The 20,918-nt window shown below is 36.0% G+C and overlaps 2 protein-coding genes across 2 annotated transcripts; one reads left to right on the top strand and one right to left on the bottom strand.

Moving 5' to 3' along the window:
* The first annotated feature begins 1,577 nt into the window (after positions 1-1,577).
* On the top strand, positions 1,578-6,251 carry LOC143612452 (NAC domain-containing protein 21/22-like). The gene is made up of 3 exons (XM_077086439.1): positions 1,578-1,803; positions 4,521-4,795; positions 5,327-6,251. The coding sequence occupies exons 1-3, from the start codon at positions 1,653-1,655 to the stop codon at positions 5,867-5,869; spliced, it is 969 nt and encodes a 322-aa protein (XP_076942554.1). The 5' UTR covers positions 1,578-1,652; the 3' UTR covers positions 5,870-6,251.
* A 9,806-nt stretch (positions 6,252-16,057) lies between these two features.
* Positions 16,058-18,921, bottom strand: LOC143612449 (photosystem II 10 kDa polypeptide, chloroplastic-like). The gene is made up of 5 exons (XM_077086435.1): positions 18,733-18,921; positions 16,779-16,837; positions 16,642-16,697; positions 16,405-16,457; positions 16,058-16,320 (listed from the first exon to the last, which is right to left on the bottom strand). The coding sequence occupies exons 1-5, from the start codon at positions 18,857-18,859 to the stop codon at positions 16,226-16,228; spliced, it is 390 nt and encodes a 129-aa protein (XP_076942550.1). The 5' UTR covers positions 18,860-18,921; the 3' UTR covers positions 16,058-16,225.
* Positions 18,922-20,918: the final 1,997 nt, after the last annotated feature.

Below are 20,918 nucleotides of genomic sequence, written 5' to 3'. Positions count from 1 at the left end.
GACGATCGAGAGGCTTAGACAAAAAAATTTGCGGGGGGCGATCGATATTTTCAGGTAAAATAACAACAAAAAGAAAACTTTATGGAAAACAGTTTTTCTTCATCCAAAACGTTACAGGTCCGCCAACGCATGTAACATACAAATCCGTACATATATTTCATACAACATATAACATTTTATATAAGACTCGTTTTTAAGTATGAAAACATAGTTATGAATTCATTTTGAGCCTTTTTAATTTGTAAATATTCATTATTCATTGATTATTTATAATTATATTATTAGTGGGAATTAAAGTGTAGATTTTTTTTAGATGTGAGTGATGAGACGTGTTGAATGTGAACTGCAGTTGGTGACCAATCCTGGCGTGGCGTGGCGTGGCGTGGCTTGGCTGGACATACACTCACTTCTTCCTAAACGTAATTACCACCTTAATTATTATTATTAGTAGGTGTATTGGTTTTTATTAATTTCAATTATCATTTTTTTGTCGCTGCTGGTCTCAACTAACTAATTGACTGCTGACAGTCACATCTTTTAACGTATTTGTTCATAACTGTCCACGACTAAGTGGGTGCTTGTTTTTTCCCAAAAGAGATTCCTGACCTCTTTTGTCTGCGCCGCGCAGACCACGCGCAGACATGGATGTTTGCAGACTGTTTGTTTTACGGAAGACAATTCATTATAAAGGTCTGCACGCCCTCTTCTTGGCGCAGACATGGACCTATCATTTCTCACCTCTTCTAAACTCTTTCACCTATTCACAATAACATACATTTATCTTCACAAACCCATCACCAACACCATCACAATCATCGTCGACAACAACAACATGAGCCTCCTTTACAATTTTGTCTTGATTACGGCGGATATTACGAGGAGGAATGGGTCGTACGGAACAAGGTTTGGTCCACCTCTTCCGCTACAGATGCCTGCAGATGTGGTCCGCAAACTGCAGACATTTTACCTCTTAAAAAACAAACAACACCTATCAAAATCTTAACGTCGTTACTTGCAGGTCATCGAAAAAACGTTTTTGGTCAAAAATGCTACATTTTTTTGCTAGAAAACTCAACCTGAACATTACCACTACCACCACCACCAATTGATTCCAACGATGGTTCTAGGTTTCTGACGACCTTAATAATTGAGTTTTTTTTACTAGAAAAAGGTTCCTAAAAGTCTGATTCAAGGTAACAAAATTGTTTGGGACGAAAATGTTGAGTATTCCGAAAAAATGTGAGTTTTCCGGCAAAAAACGTTTTTAACGACGACCTGCAACTAACGGCGTTAGGATTCTGTTAGTCGCAAACCATCGGAAACAAATACTTTAAAAGATGTGACCGTCAGCAGCTAATTCGTTAATTAAGACCGACATCGGCTAAAAAAATAATACTCCAGTTGAGATTAATACAAAACCAATACACCCAATTATTATTATTATTATTATTATTATTATTATTATTAATTACCACTATTGACCATATTACCCTTGAATTCTTCTGGATTGGTTTTCAGTCAACCATAGCTTATATAATAAATATATGATAAGTGATAGATTTTCATATTATTAATAGGAGTTCCCTATTTGGCGCTCTCTCTCATATTCAGACCAAAAACACACACCAAAACACACACATAGATCAATCACCATGAGCAACCTAAGTTTGGTGGAATCCACACTCCCTCCTGGCTTCAGATTCCACCCGAGAGACGAAGAACTCGTGTGCGATTACTTGCTCAACAAGTTACCTCTTCTTGTTGAAATTGATCTAAACAAGTGTGAGCCTTGGGATCTTCCTGGTAATCTTTCTAATTCCTATAATCTCATTTTCGAATCGATTAATGTTTTTATCGTTTGTAATTATGACTTACGGAACCTCATTGTAAACGGGTATGAGATAGGTTTCAGATATTTGGAAACACAAACACACGAAAGCTGAAAGTTGAAAAGTGTATAAAATCTTTTACAAATACACTTTTTTTAACGACGCTCTCAAGATTTTTACTTTTTACTGATACACCTAACGATTGAACAAATGTGTTAACTAATACAATTTAAAGGAAATGGGTAAGAGTTTAATTAGTTATAACTTTTGATCAAACATTAAAAAGAATATACAATTAGTAATATTGGTATGTTTTTTTCACATTATTATATATGTGTGCATAAAGTAGTTCACATACAAAAAAGGCCTTCACCAACCATCAAATACTTTTAATATAATAGTAATATATGTGGTATAATATAGTTTTATATACTAAATTTTTTACTTTCTATGTCACACTTTGCTAGATATTAATGTAAGAAAAATTTGCTGAATGAAAAAGTCTATTAATGATCATTGACAAATAAAAAACTATTTTTTTTTATAAATTGATGGTGATTACCTTGGTTTTAAGTAGCTTACCAAACATTACTAAAATTATTAAAATTTAAGGTTTAAAGTATCTGTTATTGATATGTAAGTGAAAATAATGTTAGTGACATACGGTCGGTGATTTGTTGATGAAAATGTCACTGACCATGGTGGTGAAAACGTCGTCGGTGGCCTGCCAGTGAAGTATCTTCGTCGGAGTCTTGTGTTAATTACGTGTAGTCTTTAACCACACCCAATTTTCTCACAAAATTTCATTAACAGTTTATTAACGACTGATATTTTCATTGACATGTGAAGTAGTTTAATTTGTAGTGAATATACAATATAAGCATACAATTAATGTGGAATATGATATTACACTTTAATTTTTTTTATAATAATATTATATATATATATATGAATATAGGAGAGTATAAATTTATGTATATCCTTATCTACGTGTTATTTTGTCACTCACACACATACACATAAGGATGGAAACTATTTATTCTTTCGTATTCCATATTTCTTTCACTTACTTTATAATGAAATTGACGTTTATCCCTTTGTCATTTGTCTTTTCAAAATAAAAATAAACATAACCAATCTTAAAACATTACCACGAATATTCTTGAATCAATTATTCAATTTTATGTTGCAAGATGTATTTTAAAATTATATTGCAGGGTATATAATGCAATATTGTATTATATTATATTATACGGCTCGGCAAAAAAAAATGAGATTATTTTCATTAAGATGATCATAGTTTTCAAAGACCGGTTATATATATAACATGCAAGTAACTAATAATATACATATTGTTTCTTGATTGACAAACTCATACAATACTAATAAATATACATAATTTGCTCATAATGATATATATACTTTTAACTGACACTACTAAGAAAGAACATTCTTTTTAACACCTTGATAATTAAGATATAATACTTTCATAATAATTAATACACGTACTTTTTTTTGGTTAGATTTTTAAAGGTTTAGCCTCATGCATATATGATAATAATATCAATAATAATAATAATAATAATAATAATAATAATAATAATAATAATAATAATTTAATTAAAGGAAGTGATAGGCTAGTGTGTCCAAATTTAGATGGCCCGCACTTAACCTTAATTGTCGTCCATCGCGCATGTGATTGGCCCTCACACCATACCAATTCACGTATAAAAACAACAAATTACAATTATTATTATTATTATTGTTATTATTATTATTATTATATAATGTATTATACTTTATATTTCATTCACATATTTATCTAGATTTAATTATATCAATTTCCATAAGATAATATCTATGATCATGCACAAATAATTCTGGCCATGCATGTAGGTCATATGGAAGAAATATTATATCAATAGACGGACCTAAAAATAATTATCTGTCACCTTATAGAAAGTATTTTTTTTTCTTTCTTGTTTTTTTTTAAAAAAAAATAAACGAGTTAGTATAATATGTTTATATAATTATGTGGTGATCAAGAAATTAGATACGTGAGTGATCAATATGCCTAAATTCTTTCTAAAAGAATGTAAAGAGATAACTACTTTTTTTTATGGTAATGAAGTTAAGACAGCTTAGTTTCTAAAACATGATAGTGATGTGTTAGTGGTTCTATATCTTGTTTTAAGTTCATTGTATCTATGTTCGGTAATTTCATTACTTTTCGTAGACGTAAGATCCTAGGGGTATATGTTAATGCCAAGGGCGTTAAAGCTGATTTGATAAAGGTTAATGAGTGAGACACCACTCTCTTAATTTAAGGGTTATGGGATGCACAATAATATAATATTTTTTTTGGGAGAAAATTTTGTTTTTGTAATTATATATAACATTTTATATATGTTAATGTCAAGGGCGTTAAAGCTGATTTGATAAAGCTTAATGAGTTAAACTATTTTCTTTAGGTGAGATATAATAAAAAAAGGTAAAGTGAATTATGTGACACCTACATGGAATTAAAGGATATGAATGTATGCTCCATGATCAAATATAACACACATTTTTTTTTTGTTAGCAAAGGAAGTTATTGAATTTTTACAAACATGTGTGGCTTAGCAAATATTTAATATACATAATAATCATAGTTAATTAGTGTAGTGACTAATTATTGTTATTTCATGTTAGACACTGCATGCGTGGGAGGCAAGGAATGGTACTTCTATAGCCAGCGAGATCGAAAATACGCAACAGGGTTACGTACAAACAGGGCGACCGTGTCAGGGTACTGGAAAGCAACTGGAAAAGACCGATCAATCCTTCGAAACCGCATACTTGTTGGGATGAGAAAGACTCTTGTTTTCTATCTTGGAAGGGCACCCAAAGGAAAGAAAACTGATTGGGTCATGCATGAATTTATGCTACAAGATACGGAAACAACAACACTTGATACTTCACTCAAGGTAACTATGGTTAGAAAAACGTGAGAACCACATAATACATTTAAAATTTTTGAAATTGAATGGAAGAGAGATAAATAGCGGTAAAAGGTTATGCAATAGTTTTATATACAATTATAAAAAAAGGTTTATGCATAAATTAAGATCTCTATTTCATTTAATTTCTTTTATTTTGTATATAGTTGTAGACTTATAGGGTTAGGTTGGATTTTAATAATCTAAATGGTAACATGTTGGCCGATAATAATCTGTAACTTTCACTATTGTTGCCGGACAATGCCACTCTAGCAGAAAAGTAACTTCGTTCGTCATAATGAATAACTTGTTAATATTTATGCGATCAAAATGTTCCAAATTGTTTTGAAACACCATAAAATAAAAGGTTGTGTGCAAACATATTCATTTATGACATTGTTATATGGATTATTATCGACCAATGATTCATTGCTCGAATTATTTTTTTGAAGGAATTATTAAAATCCAATATTTCTAATATTTGTATCGTATCTATAGTTAAATTTATATATATTACAGGAAGACTGGGTGTTGTGTAGAGTGTTTTGCAAGAATAGAGAAAGAATTATTGATGGAAAACAAGCTGATCCTAGCAAGGTTGGAAGCATAAACAAGTATGGAGGACATGAAGATACACTAAGTTGCTCATCATCTCTACCACCATTAATGGAACCTTACACACTCTCATTTGACCAAAGTCAACTCAATAATAATAATAATAATAATATCTTTAACCAGCAAGTGCCCTGCTTCTCCACCACTTTCAATCAATCAAATCCCCAATTTAATCTTATTAATCACAACTATCATCTATTCTCTGCCACCGCACCACCACCACCAGCTATACCACTACCACCCGACCTTACAATTCCTTCATCATCTTCATCATCGTCACATTGTGGTGAGAGGAAGGATGTGATCAAAGCTATTTTGAGTCGTTTTAATAACATGGACAAGCAAATTATTAATTTCAACGAGTCAACGTTCGGCTTTGGTGATGGAACTTCAGATCAAAGCTTTTTATCGGATGAATCTTTGCATGTTACCATGTGGAATCCCTGATTATGGAAATAACTACATTAACTATAGCGTGTTAGTTGCACTAAAATGTAACCTAGTTACACTTTTCTATCATTATACATACGAAACAAAGATATTTTTTTCACATTTACGTAGTATAACCTTTAATTTTTTGCATTGTATGTAAATAACGTATCTTTTATAACAGATAAAATGATAACGTGACACAGTATTGTTAACAATATCGTGGTATATCACGTCATCATTAAACTGTTATAAAATGTTACTTACATACAAGGATAAAAAACTAAAGTATGTTATGTAAAAAAATATTTGTTCATATATATAATGATAAAAAAGTAAAATAAGTTATATTTTAGTGTAATACATATTTATTAATATTGCTTGTTAGTGTGCTATATTGTATAATTTTGTTTCATTCTTAATTCACAATTATAGAATATATTATAGTGAGACATGTACATAAGAAACATCTTGTTACTAACTAATTATAAAGGATTGTTTAACTTGCATCACTTCTCCCACTTTGATAATGATCTTCTGCTCCTATTTATTCAAATGCTATACTATAACTATTTGGTTAAAATACAAAAGAATATACCCTCAATCTTGTTTATTTAAATCACCATTTGAATAATTTTCTTAGCATAGAGTTTAATAATGAAGTATCATTTTCATAGACTTACTCGGCAAGCTAATACTCCTGCTGGCTATTAAATAATGCCTTTAATTAACATTTTTAAAATTTCTTTTATATGTATATGATATCCTGGTATGATCTCAGCAGATATTCACTATCTTCATCAATCATAAATATTTTATTTGATGATTGGAGGGTGGAAACAAACATATAAATAAATTTAAATCAAATCAATTCAAATCACTCACTTTGATAGTTTGATGTCATGCCTAATGTAAGCAATTAGCCATTTTTTATATACATTATAGTAACAATGAATTTATTTGTGTGTATACATATTAGTTAGATGATTTTTCTCGAAATTGAACCAAATCGTACCAACTGACTGGATCATGTCTAAATAATCGATTGGTTTTGAGTATTCTTGAAGAGTGATTGAATTGGCCGGTTATTCTAGCCTTCTAGGTTTCGTAACTTCTTAAATATGCTAATTTCAAACTAAAAGATACAATAAATATTTATTTTGTATTAAATTTATTATATACATATATATCACTTCAAATAATTTATAACATAATAAATTTTATGCGTCATACTCGCATTAAAAACTTGTATTATATATACAGTATAAAATCTACAGTGGAACAAAAGACAATGTATCCTAATGATTAGTTGAATAAAAGATGAAACAGACGGGTAAACACAATTGTCAACGTATACGAGTTATTCAGTCTTCACCGAGCGCACGAATGCAAGTCTCCATGGAAAGTCTAACCTAATAACAGGGACGTAATTAACTGTTAATTAGATTAAAAAAAATAAACTATTAAGAAAACAAAGACCCTACAGAAAGAATGGATATGAATCATATGATAATGTGGTTAGGTTTTAGTTTGGATGCCAAAAAGTCAAAACAACAATCTCAGTCCCAAGCTAGAAAGCAACATGCAACCAAACTCAAATGCATATAGTCTACCAACTTCAAGTGTTCAGTTTTAATTGGAAGGTATTACCAAATTGTTAATTACACATAATCATTTTGTTTGTTAACATTTAACTACATATATATATATTTAGAGGATTTATCAGCAGCTTTAAAAATCGTTTTCACCTCACCCTACCTCCCGTAACCCTACCCCCGACCGCCGCCACTATTCCCTCTCACCGGAAAATCCTCCCCTCCACCTCACCTCAGCCACCACATCTCACCTCAGCCACCACATCTCTCTTCCACCACACCTCTGCCAACACACCGGAAAACCCTCTTCCACCACACCGCCGCCACTCTTCCTTCAGCCACCACAACTCACCGGAAAACCCTCTTCTCTCACCGATTACAGTCGCCGCCACCGTCCCAGCCGGAAAACCGGCTCTCCGCCACTCAGCCACCACCACATCTCACCGGGAACTCCCACCTCAGCCACCTCCCTCCACAGTTTCCGCCCCGACCCAGCCACTCAGCCACCACCCTCCACAGTCAGCCACCACCCTCCACAGTCGCCGTCCCGACCCAGCCGGAAAACCGGCTCTCCGCCTCACCTCAGCCACCACCACATCTCACCGGGAAAACCGCCCAGCCTCCAACTCTGCTGCTTTGACCACGATCCTCGGCGGCATGGATTCAGAAGATTGGGAACATCCACGTAATCGGAAAGGGAAACGGAATGGTCATCAGGCTCAAGGTAATAACAAGGTTTTATCGAAGTTTTTTGTCTCAAATCTTCCCCCAAAGTGTTCTTCGCAAGACTTAAAAGATGTTATGGGTAATTTTGGTCGTTACGAAGGTTCCTATATAGCTAGGAAGCTGGATAAATGGGGCAAGAGGTTTGCTTTTGTATCGTTTTCCGAGGTGAAAGATGTCAATCGGTTGGGAGATGAGTTATCAGACGTATGGATCGGTTCGTATAAGTTGTTTATTGCGATTGCTCGGTTTGTGGATGGTGGGAATCTACATAGACCCGATTCTGGTAATAGGAGGAAGACGGCTTCGGTTCCTGTTTATAGTCATGCAAAACCTAGTGGTCAAACAAAACCTAGTTCCGAAGGATCCGATAGGAATGGGGTTCCCTATGCATCAGTTGGTAATGGGCGTTCCTTTGTTGATTCCTTGTTAAATCGGAACAAAGTAGATGAGATTAAGGTGGATGATTCGGTGGAACGGTTTTCTCATTGGAAGGGATGTGCTCTTACGGGGAGGGTGGTGAATCTTCACACGTTAACGTCTCTGAAAAAGTTGGTTCGGAAGCATGGTTGGAGATCATTAGAGATTAAGTATCTGGGAGGGCTTTCAGTGGTGTTGGTATTCTACGTTAGTGGGGATAGGGATGCCTTCCTGAATAACAAAGACAAATGGTCAGACTGGTTTGAGTTTTTAGAACCTTGGTCTGATAGGAATAGAGTGGAGGAGGGTCGGATCGCCTGGCTCCAAGTTCATGGGGTTCCGGCTCAGTTGGTGTTAGACGAGGTATTCGATTTGATTGGAAGCAGATTTGGCAAGGTGGTTCAATCGGCTTCCTTATCAGGTGATGAGAACAACTTATCGTATACTCTCATCGGTGTGTTGAGTAAAGAGTGCAAACGGATTGTGGATCGGGTGGACATTAATTGGAGGGGAAAAATTTTTAAAGTGTGGGTGGATGAAGATGTAGGGGAATGGATACCGGAATGCGTAGTAGAGTATGAAGAGGATGATGGTTCCGTTTTACCGGAGGAGGATAAGTGTGATGATAATATCGTGCAGGATGAGTCCCATAATGTGCATCGTGAAGAGGGCGAATGTTCTCAAGCTAATGAGTTTTCTGTCAGGGAACATGCTGTTAATGGGTTGGATGGTTGTGTGAACGATAATTCTAACGTGATGGTCGGTGAATTTTCGAACTCTTATGATCTTTCTAATGAGGAGGCGGTTGAGAATGGTAACGTTGATAGTACTAATGTTTCTGTGTTGAAAGGCAAGGGACATAAGAAGTTCAGACGGAAATCTTTATTTTCTAATCGGAGTGGGGGTAGTGGTTCTAGGGAGCGTCCTAAGAAGAGACCAAGGGAGGATAAAGATATGTTTGATCTTGATAGGTTTATCGGTATTATGCACGTGCCTTCGGATGTTACTAGGGGTAACGAGACAGGTGTTGAAGGAGTGTTCTTAACACCGGATCTTAACAAAGGGATGTCTACTAATACGGAGGTGGTTCGAGACATCGAGGGAGAGACTGCGGAGGCCTCGATGAATGGTAGAGGTATAGATCCGGTGCAACACCAAGGTCCGATTGAGGTGGAGTTGGAGAAGACCATTGAGCTGAGTAAGGCGTTAGGCGTTGAGAATTTGCAAGATTTTGTTTCTAATGTTAAAGAGGTTCTTGTTTCCGAAGGCTATCAAGAAGGTGTTCAATGAATGTTTTTTCTCTGAACATTCGTGGGTTAGGGAGTTCTAGCAAAGCCGATTGGATTCGAGGTCTTCGAGTCCATCACGAGGTTAGTTTTATGGTCTTACAAGAGTCGCAATTTGTTTCCTTGGATTCTGTGGATGTGGGACGGTTTTGGGGTTATGGTGAGTATTCTTTTGATTGGGTTCCTTCATCTGGAAGGTCGGGTGGGTTATTATCGATCTGGGATTCTCAAGTCTTTCGTATGGAAAGGGTGGTCAAGAATAATAATTGGCTTCTAGTTTCGGGCACTGTGAAAGGAAAGAGTAGCTCGTATCATATTCTCAATGTTTATTCTCCTCAAAATCTAGTTACTAAACGAGCTCTTTGGGGGGAAATTCGTGATTTGATCGAGGAGGGTAATGGGAGGTGGATTGTGGCAGGAGATTTTAACTCGGTTCGGTGTGCTGAGGATAGGCGGAATTCTTTGTTTAATGTGGGTGAGGCCAATGAGTTTAACGACTTCATTGATGATTCGAATCTTCACGAGTACTCCTTGAAAGGGAGGCGTTTTACTTTTGTCGCAGGAAATAAATTAAGCCGTATTGACAGAATCTTCGTTAATTGGGATTTCTTTATGGAATGGCCGTGTGCGGTGTATATTGCTCTCGAAAGGAATAAGCCGGATCATAGTCCGTTGGTTTTGAAAATCGGTTCTTCCAAGAACTATGGTCCCAAACCGTTTAGGTTTTTCAATTCATGGCTTGGTAGAGAGGATTTTGGGACGTTGGTTAAGAAGACGCTTGTTGATGGCTCGTTTCATGGTTCTCCGGACGCGAGATTGCTGTATAAATTTAAAGCTTTGCGTGCTGCTATCACTAGATGGGCGATCGATTGTAAAGCCAAAGAAAAGGAGGAAAGGGTTTTATTGGAGCAAGAGTTGCGTGACTTGGACCAAACCTTGGAGGTCCGGGATTTGTTGGAAGAAGAGACATGGTCTTTAAGCGAAATTAAAAGACGGCTAGGCGAGTTGGATAATCATTATTACCGGGATTTGAAGCAAAAGGCTCGGTGTAATTGGGCGATTCATGAAGACGAAAATTCTCGATTTTTTCACGGTTTTATTAATAAACGTAAAGCTTCAAATTATTTTCCGGGTTTGGAAGTGAATGGGGCGTGGGAAACAAACCCGGTTCTCATTAAAAAGGAAGTTTTGCGATTCTTTGCTGGTAAGTTTAAAGAATCTATTACACATCGGCCTCGGTTGATTGGATATGGGTTTTCGGTCTTGTCTTCGGTGGAGGAGGATTTTTTGATCAGTGATTTTTCCGTGCATGAGATCAAGAAGGCGGTTTTTGATTGCGGTGGTGACAAAGCTCCTGGGCCGGATGGTTTTAATTTTAGGTTCATTCGGTTTTATTGGGAGTTGTTCGAGAAGGATTTTGTGGATATTCTTGATCATTTTCATAAGGTTAAAAGTTTTTGCTCGGGGGTTGGTTCGTCTTTTATCACCTTAATTCCTAAGGTAAACAATCCGTCTTCTTTGGGGGATTTTAGACCGATAAGTCTCATTGGTTGTATTTTAAAGACTGTGTCGAAGGTGTTAGTGAATCGACTCAAAACGGTTATGAATAAGATTGTCTCAGAACATCAGTCGGCTTTCTTATCCGGGAGATATATTCTTGATGGCTCATTGGTGGCTAATGAGGTTATTGCTTGGGCTAAGAAGAGGGAAAGAAGAATTTTTATGTTCAAGATTGACTTCGATAAAGCCTTTGATAATGTGAATTGGGAGTTCTTGTTGTCGGTTCTTTCTCAGATGGGTTTTCCTTCGGTTTGGTGCGATTGGATTAGTGGTATCTTGTTGGCGAGCAGATCGTCTGTTCTTGTTAATGGATCTCCTACATTCGAATTTGGATGTCATAAAGGCATTCGTCAAGGTGACCCGCTATCGCCTTTTCTTTTTATTATTCTGATGGAGGCTTTTTCAGGTATGTTGAAACAGGCCTGTGATATAGGTGCGTTTCATGGTATTACTCTTCCTAATGAAGGTCCTACTTTATCCCATCTTTTTTATGCGGATGATGCTATGATTATGGGAGAGTGGTCTTCTTTTAATTTTGATAACTTGAAACGTATTCTTCGCATATTTTACTTGTGTTCGGGGCTAAAGATTAATCTCCATAAATCAGTGTTATTTGGAGTAGGTGTAGAAGATGGTGAGATCGATATCCAAGCCGGTTTCATTGGTTGTAAGCCGGGTAGAATCCCGTTTTCTTTTCTAGGGATTATGGTTGGCGCTAACATGAATAGGGTGGTTAATTGGGAACCGGTTGTGTCCAAGTTCAAGAAGAGGCTATCTAAATGGAAAGTTAATTCGTTATCTATGGCTGGTCGGTTAACCCTTATTAAATCGGTGCTGGATAGTCTTCCCACTTATTATTTTTCGCTTTTTAAGGCACCCAAGAAGGTTACCAATGATTTAGAAGCTTTGATGAGAAGGTTCTTATGGGGTGGTTCGGATGAAGTGAGGAAGATGTCATGGGTGGCTTGGGAGGTAGTCACCAAACCTATAAAAGAAGGGGGTTTAGGTATCGCTCGTTTAGAGGTTAATAATCAAGCGCTGATTACTAAATGGCTTGGGAGATTTCTAAATGATCAGCACGCGATGTGGAGAAGAGTAGTGTTGTCTATTCACGGGTCCTCGCGCTGTTGGGGGCTTGCTCCGGTTAATAATGGAGTTCCCGGGGTTTGGAAGAATTGTGTTATGTTCTGGAACAAATTTAAGGTTGATGGTGTGGGTTTTAATAGAGTGATCAGGGCCACAGTTGGGAATGGTCGCCAAGTTCGGTTTTGGACGGATTTGTGGTTGGGTTCGGCGCCGGTTATGGACAAGTATCCGTCCTTATATGCGGTAGAAAAACATAAAAATGTCTTGTTAGCTGATCGGTTGATGGTCACTGGATCTTCTAGTCGCATTGTGTGGGATTGGCTTAGAGCTCCTTGCTCCCAACAGGAGGTGTTCGAGAAGCAGGAGTTGGAAGATCTCCTTCAAGAGGTGGTGATGGTTGACCGTGAAGATTCATGGTCTTGGGCGGTTGGTAGCTGCAAAGAGTTCGAGGTTTCGGCGATTAAAAGATGGATGGTGCGGTCCGTTGAGGATGCTGGGAGTTCCAGTTTCCAATGGAGCAATTGGGTCCCGAAAAAATGTAATATTTTTATGTGGAGGGCCGTTCTGGATAGCCTTCCAACCAAGCAGGCTTTAGCTAGACGTCATTTGTATTGTGATGATCATAGTTGCGCTTTATGTGAAAGTAATGAGGAATCGCTCGAGCACTTGTTAACCGGGTGTTTCATTTCTATAGCCGTTTGGAATGCGATTGGTTCATGGTGCAACATCCCTAGATCTTTTGTTTTTCATGTCAATGATTTGGTGGAAGTGCATAAGGTTTGTGGTGCGACGGGGAATAAAAGATTGATTATTCATGGAATTGTCATCATTACTTGTTGGAGGATTTGGCGGGCTAGGAATGAAAAGATTTTTTCGGGCAAGAACACTAAGGTGGCAGAAATGGTTGCGGATATAAAATCTTTGGGTTTTCTTTGGTACAAAAATAGATCTAAGATAGGGGTAGTGGATTGGAAAAGTTGGTGTTTATTTGATGTAACGTGATTGTTGGTTTTGGTTTTTGGTTATCAGCGTCTTTCTCCGTCTTGGTGATAGTCGTTGGTTGTGTCTGTTTTTAATGAAAGTCAATTTTCAAAAAAAAAAAAATATATATTTAGAGAGCATTTAATTGTATTAATATAATAAAGATTTTGTTTACATGGATAATATAAATAATCTAATGTGTGAGTGTAAAATGAATCACACTATATATTGTGAGAACGTGAATAAAATAAATCATTTGTCTCCAAAACGTAAATAATATGCATATAATTAAATATACAGTGACACATATTTCTAAGATCGGTTTAATTATGAAAATTGTGAGAGAACTACATAAAAATGACGAAACCCCTTGTGCGTTGCGCATTAATAATTTAATGAAATGATGGGTAGGTGATTATGTAACCATCTTTTATATAACACTTGGTGTGCATGTTGTCATCCTCCCATCACCTAGCTGCAATCATCACGAGGGGGGGGGGGGGCAGTGTTCCTGCTAGTGAGCTTTGCCGTATCACAATCAGAGCCGCTCCCCCCCCTACACTCTCTCTCTCTCTCTCTCACACACACAACATGGGATGAATATGTGAATGGAAGCCACTCCTTCCTTCCAATCCCCTTTCCTAATGTGGTGGGTGGTGTTCACCTTTAGAAAGGATCCCACATCACCTTCCCTTATCCATTCCTGTTTCCCACACCCACCACCCTAGAGCAAGCGGTACAAGTGCATTAACTAATTTTTGCATATCTAAACATGGTTCTCACTTCCAATTTGAACGGAGTAACTAGTATGGGAAATGTGACTTCACTTTTGTAAAATTTATTAGAACATACTCATGATTTAGTCTGTATATATATAGGTAACCTACACATGTGTAGCACGTTAAATAGTTAAATTCAAAAATAAAAACATATGCACAATTTAGTAGATGACTAGATGGTTCTAAGGGGTAGAGCCCCTGGACCAAAAGGTTGAGTTCATGTCTAGTGATAAATACGATAGTAGTATCTTCGTTTTAAGAGAACATACAATTTATTCTAAGTATAACTTTCTTTGTCATCCAACTATATATTTTGTACACTCAAAATACTTTAAATCGAAAGTGAAACGATTTCAAATATGAAACCTACATTTGGAACCAAACAAGAATAAAATATTTAGGGTTATTTATATAGCTTTGACATTTTAAGCTTGAATAATTTAAGAAATTGGCTCAAATATAGTTGTTGCTAGTCCAGTCTGGGCCTAGTTTCAGCTTGGCTTCCATCCCTGCCTCTTAAGCCATCTTGAGTTACTACTCAATAATTAACAAGTTTGGTACCGCAAGTGGTCTATTGGCCACTTAGCGGCATCGTGTTCGTTGATAGATTTTGTTTATTTTTAGTTTAGTTGTTATAATAAACGTAATGGAAACTGACCAAACGCCTTTTTTTTGTTTTAGTTCCGGTATCGTAACAAATCTGAAAGAAACTGACAGAGTTCGCGCAGACTCGTGGCCTTTTTTAAAGCCCATGGTCACAACGCTACCTACCGGGTTTGCCAACCAAATAAACATCGTCTTAATATTTTGTTTTCTTATATGTTACTATTTTTATATGTTAATTTGTTGAATTAATATTTTGAGTTTTAACCCTCAAATTTTAGTCTATATCGTAGCAAACGCAGCAGGTACTAACTGAATTTGCGTCGTAATGCTCGGGTTTTACCAACGCCCGTGTTTCAACGCATGGGTTTTGTCATCTGGCCCGGCGCAACGCACCAAGTAGAAAAACTAGTTAAAATATAAATTCAGTTTGCAATTTCGAGACTCTTGCCAACACATTACTACATATGATACCGCATAACTTTCATTAAAAGTCCACACAATTATTGTCACAACTTTTTAATATGATAATTCTCAAGTTTCATTAAGTTGTACAAACAACCTCTCAAGTAAGTTTTCTTCTCACAAATGACACCCCCCCAAGCTTATCTTCTATATATGGTACTCCATAACTTTCATTAAGTTATACGTATAAACCTTTTAATATGGTAACTTTAAAGTTCCATTACGTTACACAAATAACTCCACAAGTTTTATAATATAGTAACCCAAGTTGCAATTGGGATTGTTTATGATCCCATAAATTTACAAGTTGGTAAGTCAAAAATGCAATAAGCAAGCAATCCTAATTCTCAGACACTCCCTTAATAGTTTGTCGGATTAATTGTAAGACTCTAGGCATATTCAGGATCGACAGAAAGCAGAAGACACATTGATTCATAAAAATGGACTCTTCTCAAATACAAAATCACGTTTTGGACACATGAGATGCAAATAAGAGAATAACTCGACACTTAAACGTGTTTAGGTGGAAGCAATGCAAAGACAGGTGACCTCTTGAGAAGCTGAGAAGTCTCTACCCAGGCAGTCAAAAACAAATATGTAAACTTATCGTTGACAAAACATACAATGTTGATTGATATACTTATTTAAGTAATAAAATGTTACACTAATATTTAATTAGGCATGATCAATATGGAAAGTTGGGGACACTTAACAAAAGCATATTATGCACATAATGCAAAGGTTAACAAAAGCACATTATGTACTTAACCCAAACATACAAAAGTGTAGTTGTACAAGGTAGATAATTTGATCTTGTATTTCACATGATATTCTAGACATTAACTTATGATCATAACAGGATGGATGAAAATACAATTACTGTGCTAGAGCACTTGTGCTGTAAACCAGAAGCGCACCGCCTCCTAGAATTCCGGCTAGAGTAATCGCCCAAATCAACAAACCAGTTTTACCTGCATTTCATAATACAATCAATATTAAGCCTATGAGTTAAGAATTTTGGAAACACTTGGTATGCATATCATAAGTTTTCTCACCGCCAACGTAGACATCACCACTTGGAGACCATTCGTCTTCGTTGTAGATCGGACTATCAAATATAATCGCATTAGCCATAGCACCATGTTAATAACAATAACAATAACGATAGCAATAACAATAAGACGATGATGTCTATTTTTTTAATCACATTTTTAGATTATTTATTAACAACAATAAAATAAACCAATTATTATAAAGAGGCAGGTAAGCAGACAACAAGTAACAGAACATACCTGTAACCATCAACATTAGCACCATACTTGTCAACATATTGGTAAACACCCTTTCCCTGAATCATAATACATGACCAAATAGATTAAAGTATGATGAAAATTTGGAGTGAAGGGTAAAATAGGAATTAGATTTAAACCTTTGGCTTCCTTCCAGATGCATCTAGACCATCCCTCAAAGCCATTCCACCATTAACTCCTGTCAAAAGTAACAAGAAAAAGTCATGCTATAGATACACCATCCCATCTGAGTTTACATCATAATAGACTGACTGTTTTGATAAAAAAAAAGTCAAACTTTAAAAATCATTGGTCAGAACGGAGCATAGAGGGGCACAAAACATTTTTTAAGTAACCAAACCAACTAGACAACCTGAAACGGTTTGGAACCGATAGTATAGGAACCAGTTTCAAACCGATTGAAACCCTTGGTTCGGGACTGTTTGTAATTCTCGGAAATGAAACCGACGGTTTCAAATCGGTTAACTGAACCAAAAACCGATCACAAACCGGTTTTGACTCGTGTTGAACGAATCCAACCGGTTTAGGGTTTGGATCCAGTTTGTGCCAGTCCGAGTAGAGGTGGGCAAAAGAACCGGTTAGCCAAACAGACCCAAAAATCGAACCAAAGCCGAAGCGGTTTGAAACTGATTATGTAGAAACCGGTTTGTAATTTTCTCCACCCAAACCAGTTAACCAAACAGAAACCGGCTAAAACCGGTCAAAACTCAAACTGAAACATCGTAACCTAGTCAAGAACCGGTTTCAACCCGAACCAAAACCGATCTTTTGACTTTTCTTGACCAAACCAGATCGATTTAAACCCAAACCGGTTTTTTATTTTAAACCAGTTTGTGCACCTCTAGTTCCAACCATTAAGGGTCCGTTTGGTATAGGGTAATGGAATGGACGACGGAATGGAATGGACGTGGTAATGGAATAGACAAAGGAATGGGATGGGTTATTACCATTCCAATGAAATGTTTGGTTACCACATGTGAATGAAATGAATCATTACTTTGTATTGTTGGTAGGTAAGAAAAAAAAACAAGATGGTAGTGAGTGGTGGTGGCGTGGTGGGAGCGGTGGAGGTGGTGGTGGGCAGCGGTGACGGTGGGCGGCGTGTGTGATGATGGGGCGATGATTGATGGATGCGGCGGGAGGTTGGAGGTGGTGGGTGGTTGGCACTGATGGCGATGGTTTGTGGAGGTGGGTGGTGGCGGTGGTGGACGCCGATGGTGGTGATTGGTGGCAGTGGCGGCGGTGGTGGGCAACGGTGACGGTGGGCGGCATGTGTGATGGTGAGGCGATGGTTGATATATGCGGCGGGCGGCTTGCGGTGCTGGGTTACTGGCACCGATGGCGATGGTTGGTGGAGGTGGGTGGAGATGGTGGTGGTCGGTGGCAGTGGCGGTGGTTGTTGGTGGTGGTGGTGGGTGTTGATGTTGGGTGGTGGAGGTGATGTAGGGTGAAGGAGAGAATGGAATGAAAAAAAAAAAAAACTTTGGGGTATGGATGAAATGAAATAGAGGTATTTTAGAGGAAATGAAATGAACTATGTAATTGGTCATTTCATTCATTTGGTCAACCAAACACACTATTTTTCATTCCCTCACAATGAGTCATTCCATTCCGTCCTTCATTTCTACATTCCAAACGCTACCTAAGAGTAAAACTTTGAAAAATATTGATCACAACAAAACAACAATTTAAACAATATTAGGTTGGCCATTCCGACCATAAAAAGTCAAACTTTAAAACCTATATTATCCAACTTTAAAACCTTTTTATTTTTTGGTTAAACAGTCGTTCAACTTCTATCTATTCAACTTCTATCTAGACGACCTTTTAAAACAGTACAGAATTAGATGTCAGCTAGTGTGTATATATATATATATATAAAAGAAAATGCAATTTTGGAATTTTATCAACAATTTACTTGTGTAGAGGGAGATCCGCTCTCCCCAGCCATTTCGGGTTAAGAAGATGAACAAATGTTTCTGGGAGGAGTTATTCGTTTTCCTAGTCGGTTTGAGTCAGTGATTGGAATATATATATATATATATATATATATATATATATAGTGTGACTAACCGTATGGTTTGTCAGTTTTGATCTTCTTGACACCACTAGCATACACCTTGAATGGGGTTTTGGCAGGAAGAGAAGGAAGACCCTTAACAGCAGCAAATGAAGAAGAAGACATTATTGTGGCTGCCATATTCTTGATCTTTGTTTGTTTTTCACTTGATTTGATTATGCACCTGAATATGGAATATTATTGCTTCACTGGAGATGATGATAATATTATTGACAATCATTCATCAAAATGGGTGATTTTCATGTTGACACGTGGCATTTAATATGTGGTCTACTTTTGGATATGGATTTCGTAGCATTATCTGAATAAAATAGGGTATAAAATAATATGTTAAATTTTATTACAAATATTTTGTGATATAATAAATATAATAAGATTATAAGGAGAGGCTTGAAGGGTAAAAAATATGACATATTATTTCCTTTGTATCTGTACGTAGGACTGTTTAAAGGGTAAGATCTGATCCTTTTATCTAATATCTTACCTGAACTCTTTATCCTTTTAGGAATAAAAGTGGACCCGAGACCCTACCCTCTAAACAATAAAAGGGTTGGGTATAAATAAGGGTTTCAAGGGTCCAACCCTTTACCCTTTAAGGAAGTAATCACAACCCATTTTCTGCATTTACTAGTTGCATATCTTATATATGACTTTATATAAGAATCCCATAACAATAATACTTTCATTTAATAATATCGAGAAGTCTGACTTCGAAAGTTAATCAACCATCTGAACTGATACAAATAGTATTCGCATTCACAAATTACATGTAGAGAACAATTCAGTGATTCTCACATATATGTTTCCAATCAGTTGTATGACCCTTTATTTTAATTTTTCTTACTAATGTGAATTTGCTGACGAATTACATATGAAATACAAACCTCTCTTAATTTCAAATTAATCGCGAATCTGATGTATATCTATCTAGAAACTAATAAACGGGTCAAGGCTTTGAAAAAAGGTCGGACCCTTGAAACCCTTTTACCCTTTAAGGTGAAATATAAATACCCTTAAGCCGACCTTTATTATATATTCGGGTCTAATTAAGGGTTTTACGAGTCGGGTAACCAGGTTTCAAGGGTCCGACCCTTATCTTGCTCACCCCTATCTGTATTGGTTTTTATCTCTCTCGTATTATGAGGGTTTTTTATATTATTCGTTCATAATATTTATATATATTTTAAGATTTTAATTTTATTTATTGTAAGAAAGTTAATCATATAATTTGATGATGAAAAAGTTTTACAGATAAAAATAAATGAGATATAGCTATGTTTAAAAGTTATTTGGATTTATTAAGACCCATGATCCGCTTATTTTTTTTACTATAAATTGTTTTTAATTATAAATAATATTTTTTTTAAATAATCGGAACTAATTTTTAGTATATACCTATTTTATATGATTTTCATATCAAATATTTGGTGAGATTAATTTTTAATTTAATGAGATGTTATAAACCGTTTAAGGGCTATTTGTGTTTCGTGAGAGCCGTACCCGTGAATTCGAGACAAATACATGAGAAGCCTCTATTTACAAATAAAGCAATCAAGTACCTTTAGATAATGTAAGAAGGTTTCGTTTTTATATATATATATATATATATATATATATATATTAAATCAATAAATTATACTCCCTCCATCCCATTATAAGTGTCACAGTTTGACTTTTCAAGTCTTTCTTTTGCAACATTGACCGTAAATATTTTTGTTCGTGTCATATAATAATTGATGAAAATTATATCAATGTAAAATACATTTAAAACCCAATCCATTCATATATTTTACATCAAGTATTATACAACACAAACAAAAATATTAACGGTCAAAGTTAAACAATAAAGACTTGAAAAATCAAAATATGACACTCATAATGGGACGAAATGAGTATTGCGTATTAATCCGCAGTGTGAGCAAAACTTCATTTATTGGGCCAGGTGGCAGGCCATGATAATGCCATGTCATCATTTAAAAAAAACATTTTGTTTTTATTTTTATTATATCAAGCTAAACTACTTTCGATGTTGTTTTCAACGTTTACTGGTTTATTTTTAAAAGTACGTTAATGTTTTTCTTATTTTAAGCTATACCAGTGTTGATATCATTTTGTGGGTTCACTATATCTTTTTGTAATATAATGTATTTAAGCGAATGATATAGATATTCTATATTGT

Source organism: Bidens hawaiensis, unplaced genomic scaffold (assembly GCF_021521415.1).
Source record: "Bidens hawaiensis isolate Kalapana, Puna unplaced genomic scaffold, B.hawaiensis_p1.1 tig00034591_1, whole genome shotgun sequence".
Classification (NCBI taxonomy): domain Eukaryota; kingdom Viridiplantae; phylum Streptophyta; class Magnoliopsida; order Asterales; family Asteraceae; genus Bidens; species Bidens hawaiensis.
The sequence above is the reverse complement of the archived record's forward strand: the minus strand, read 5'-3'. Positions and strand labels throughout refer to the sequence as shown.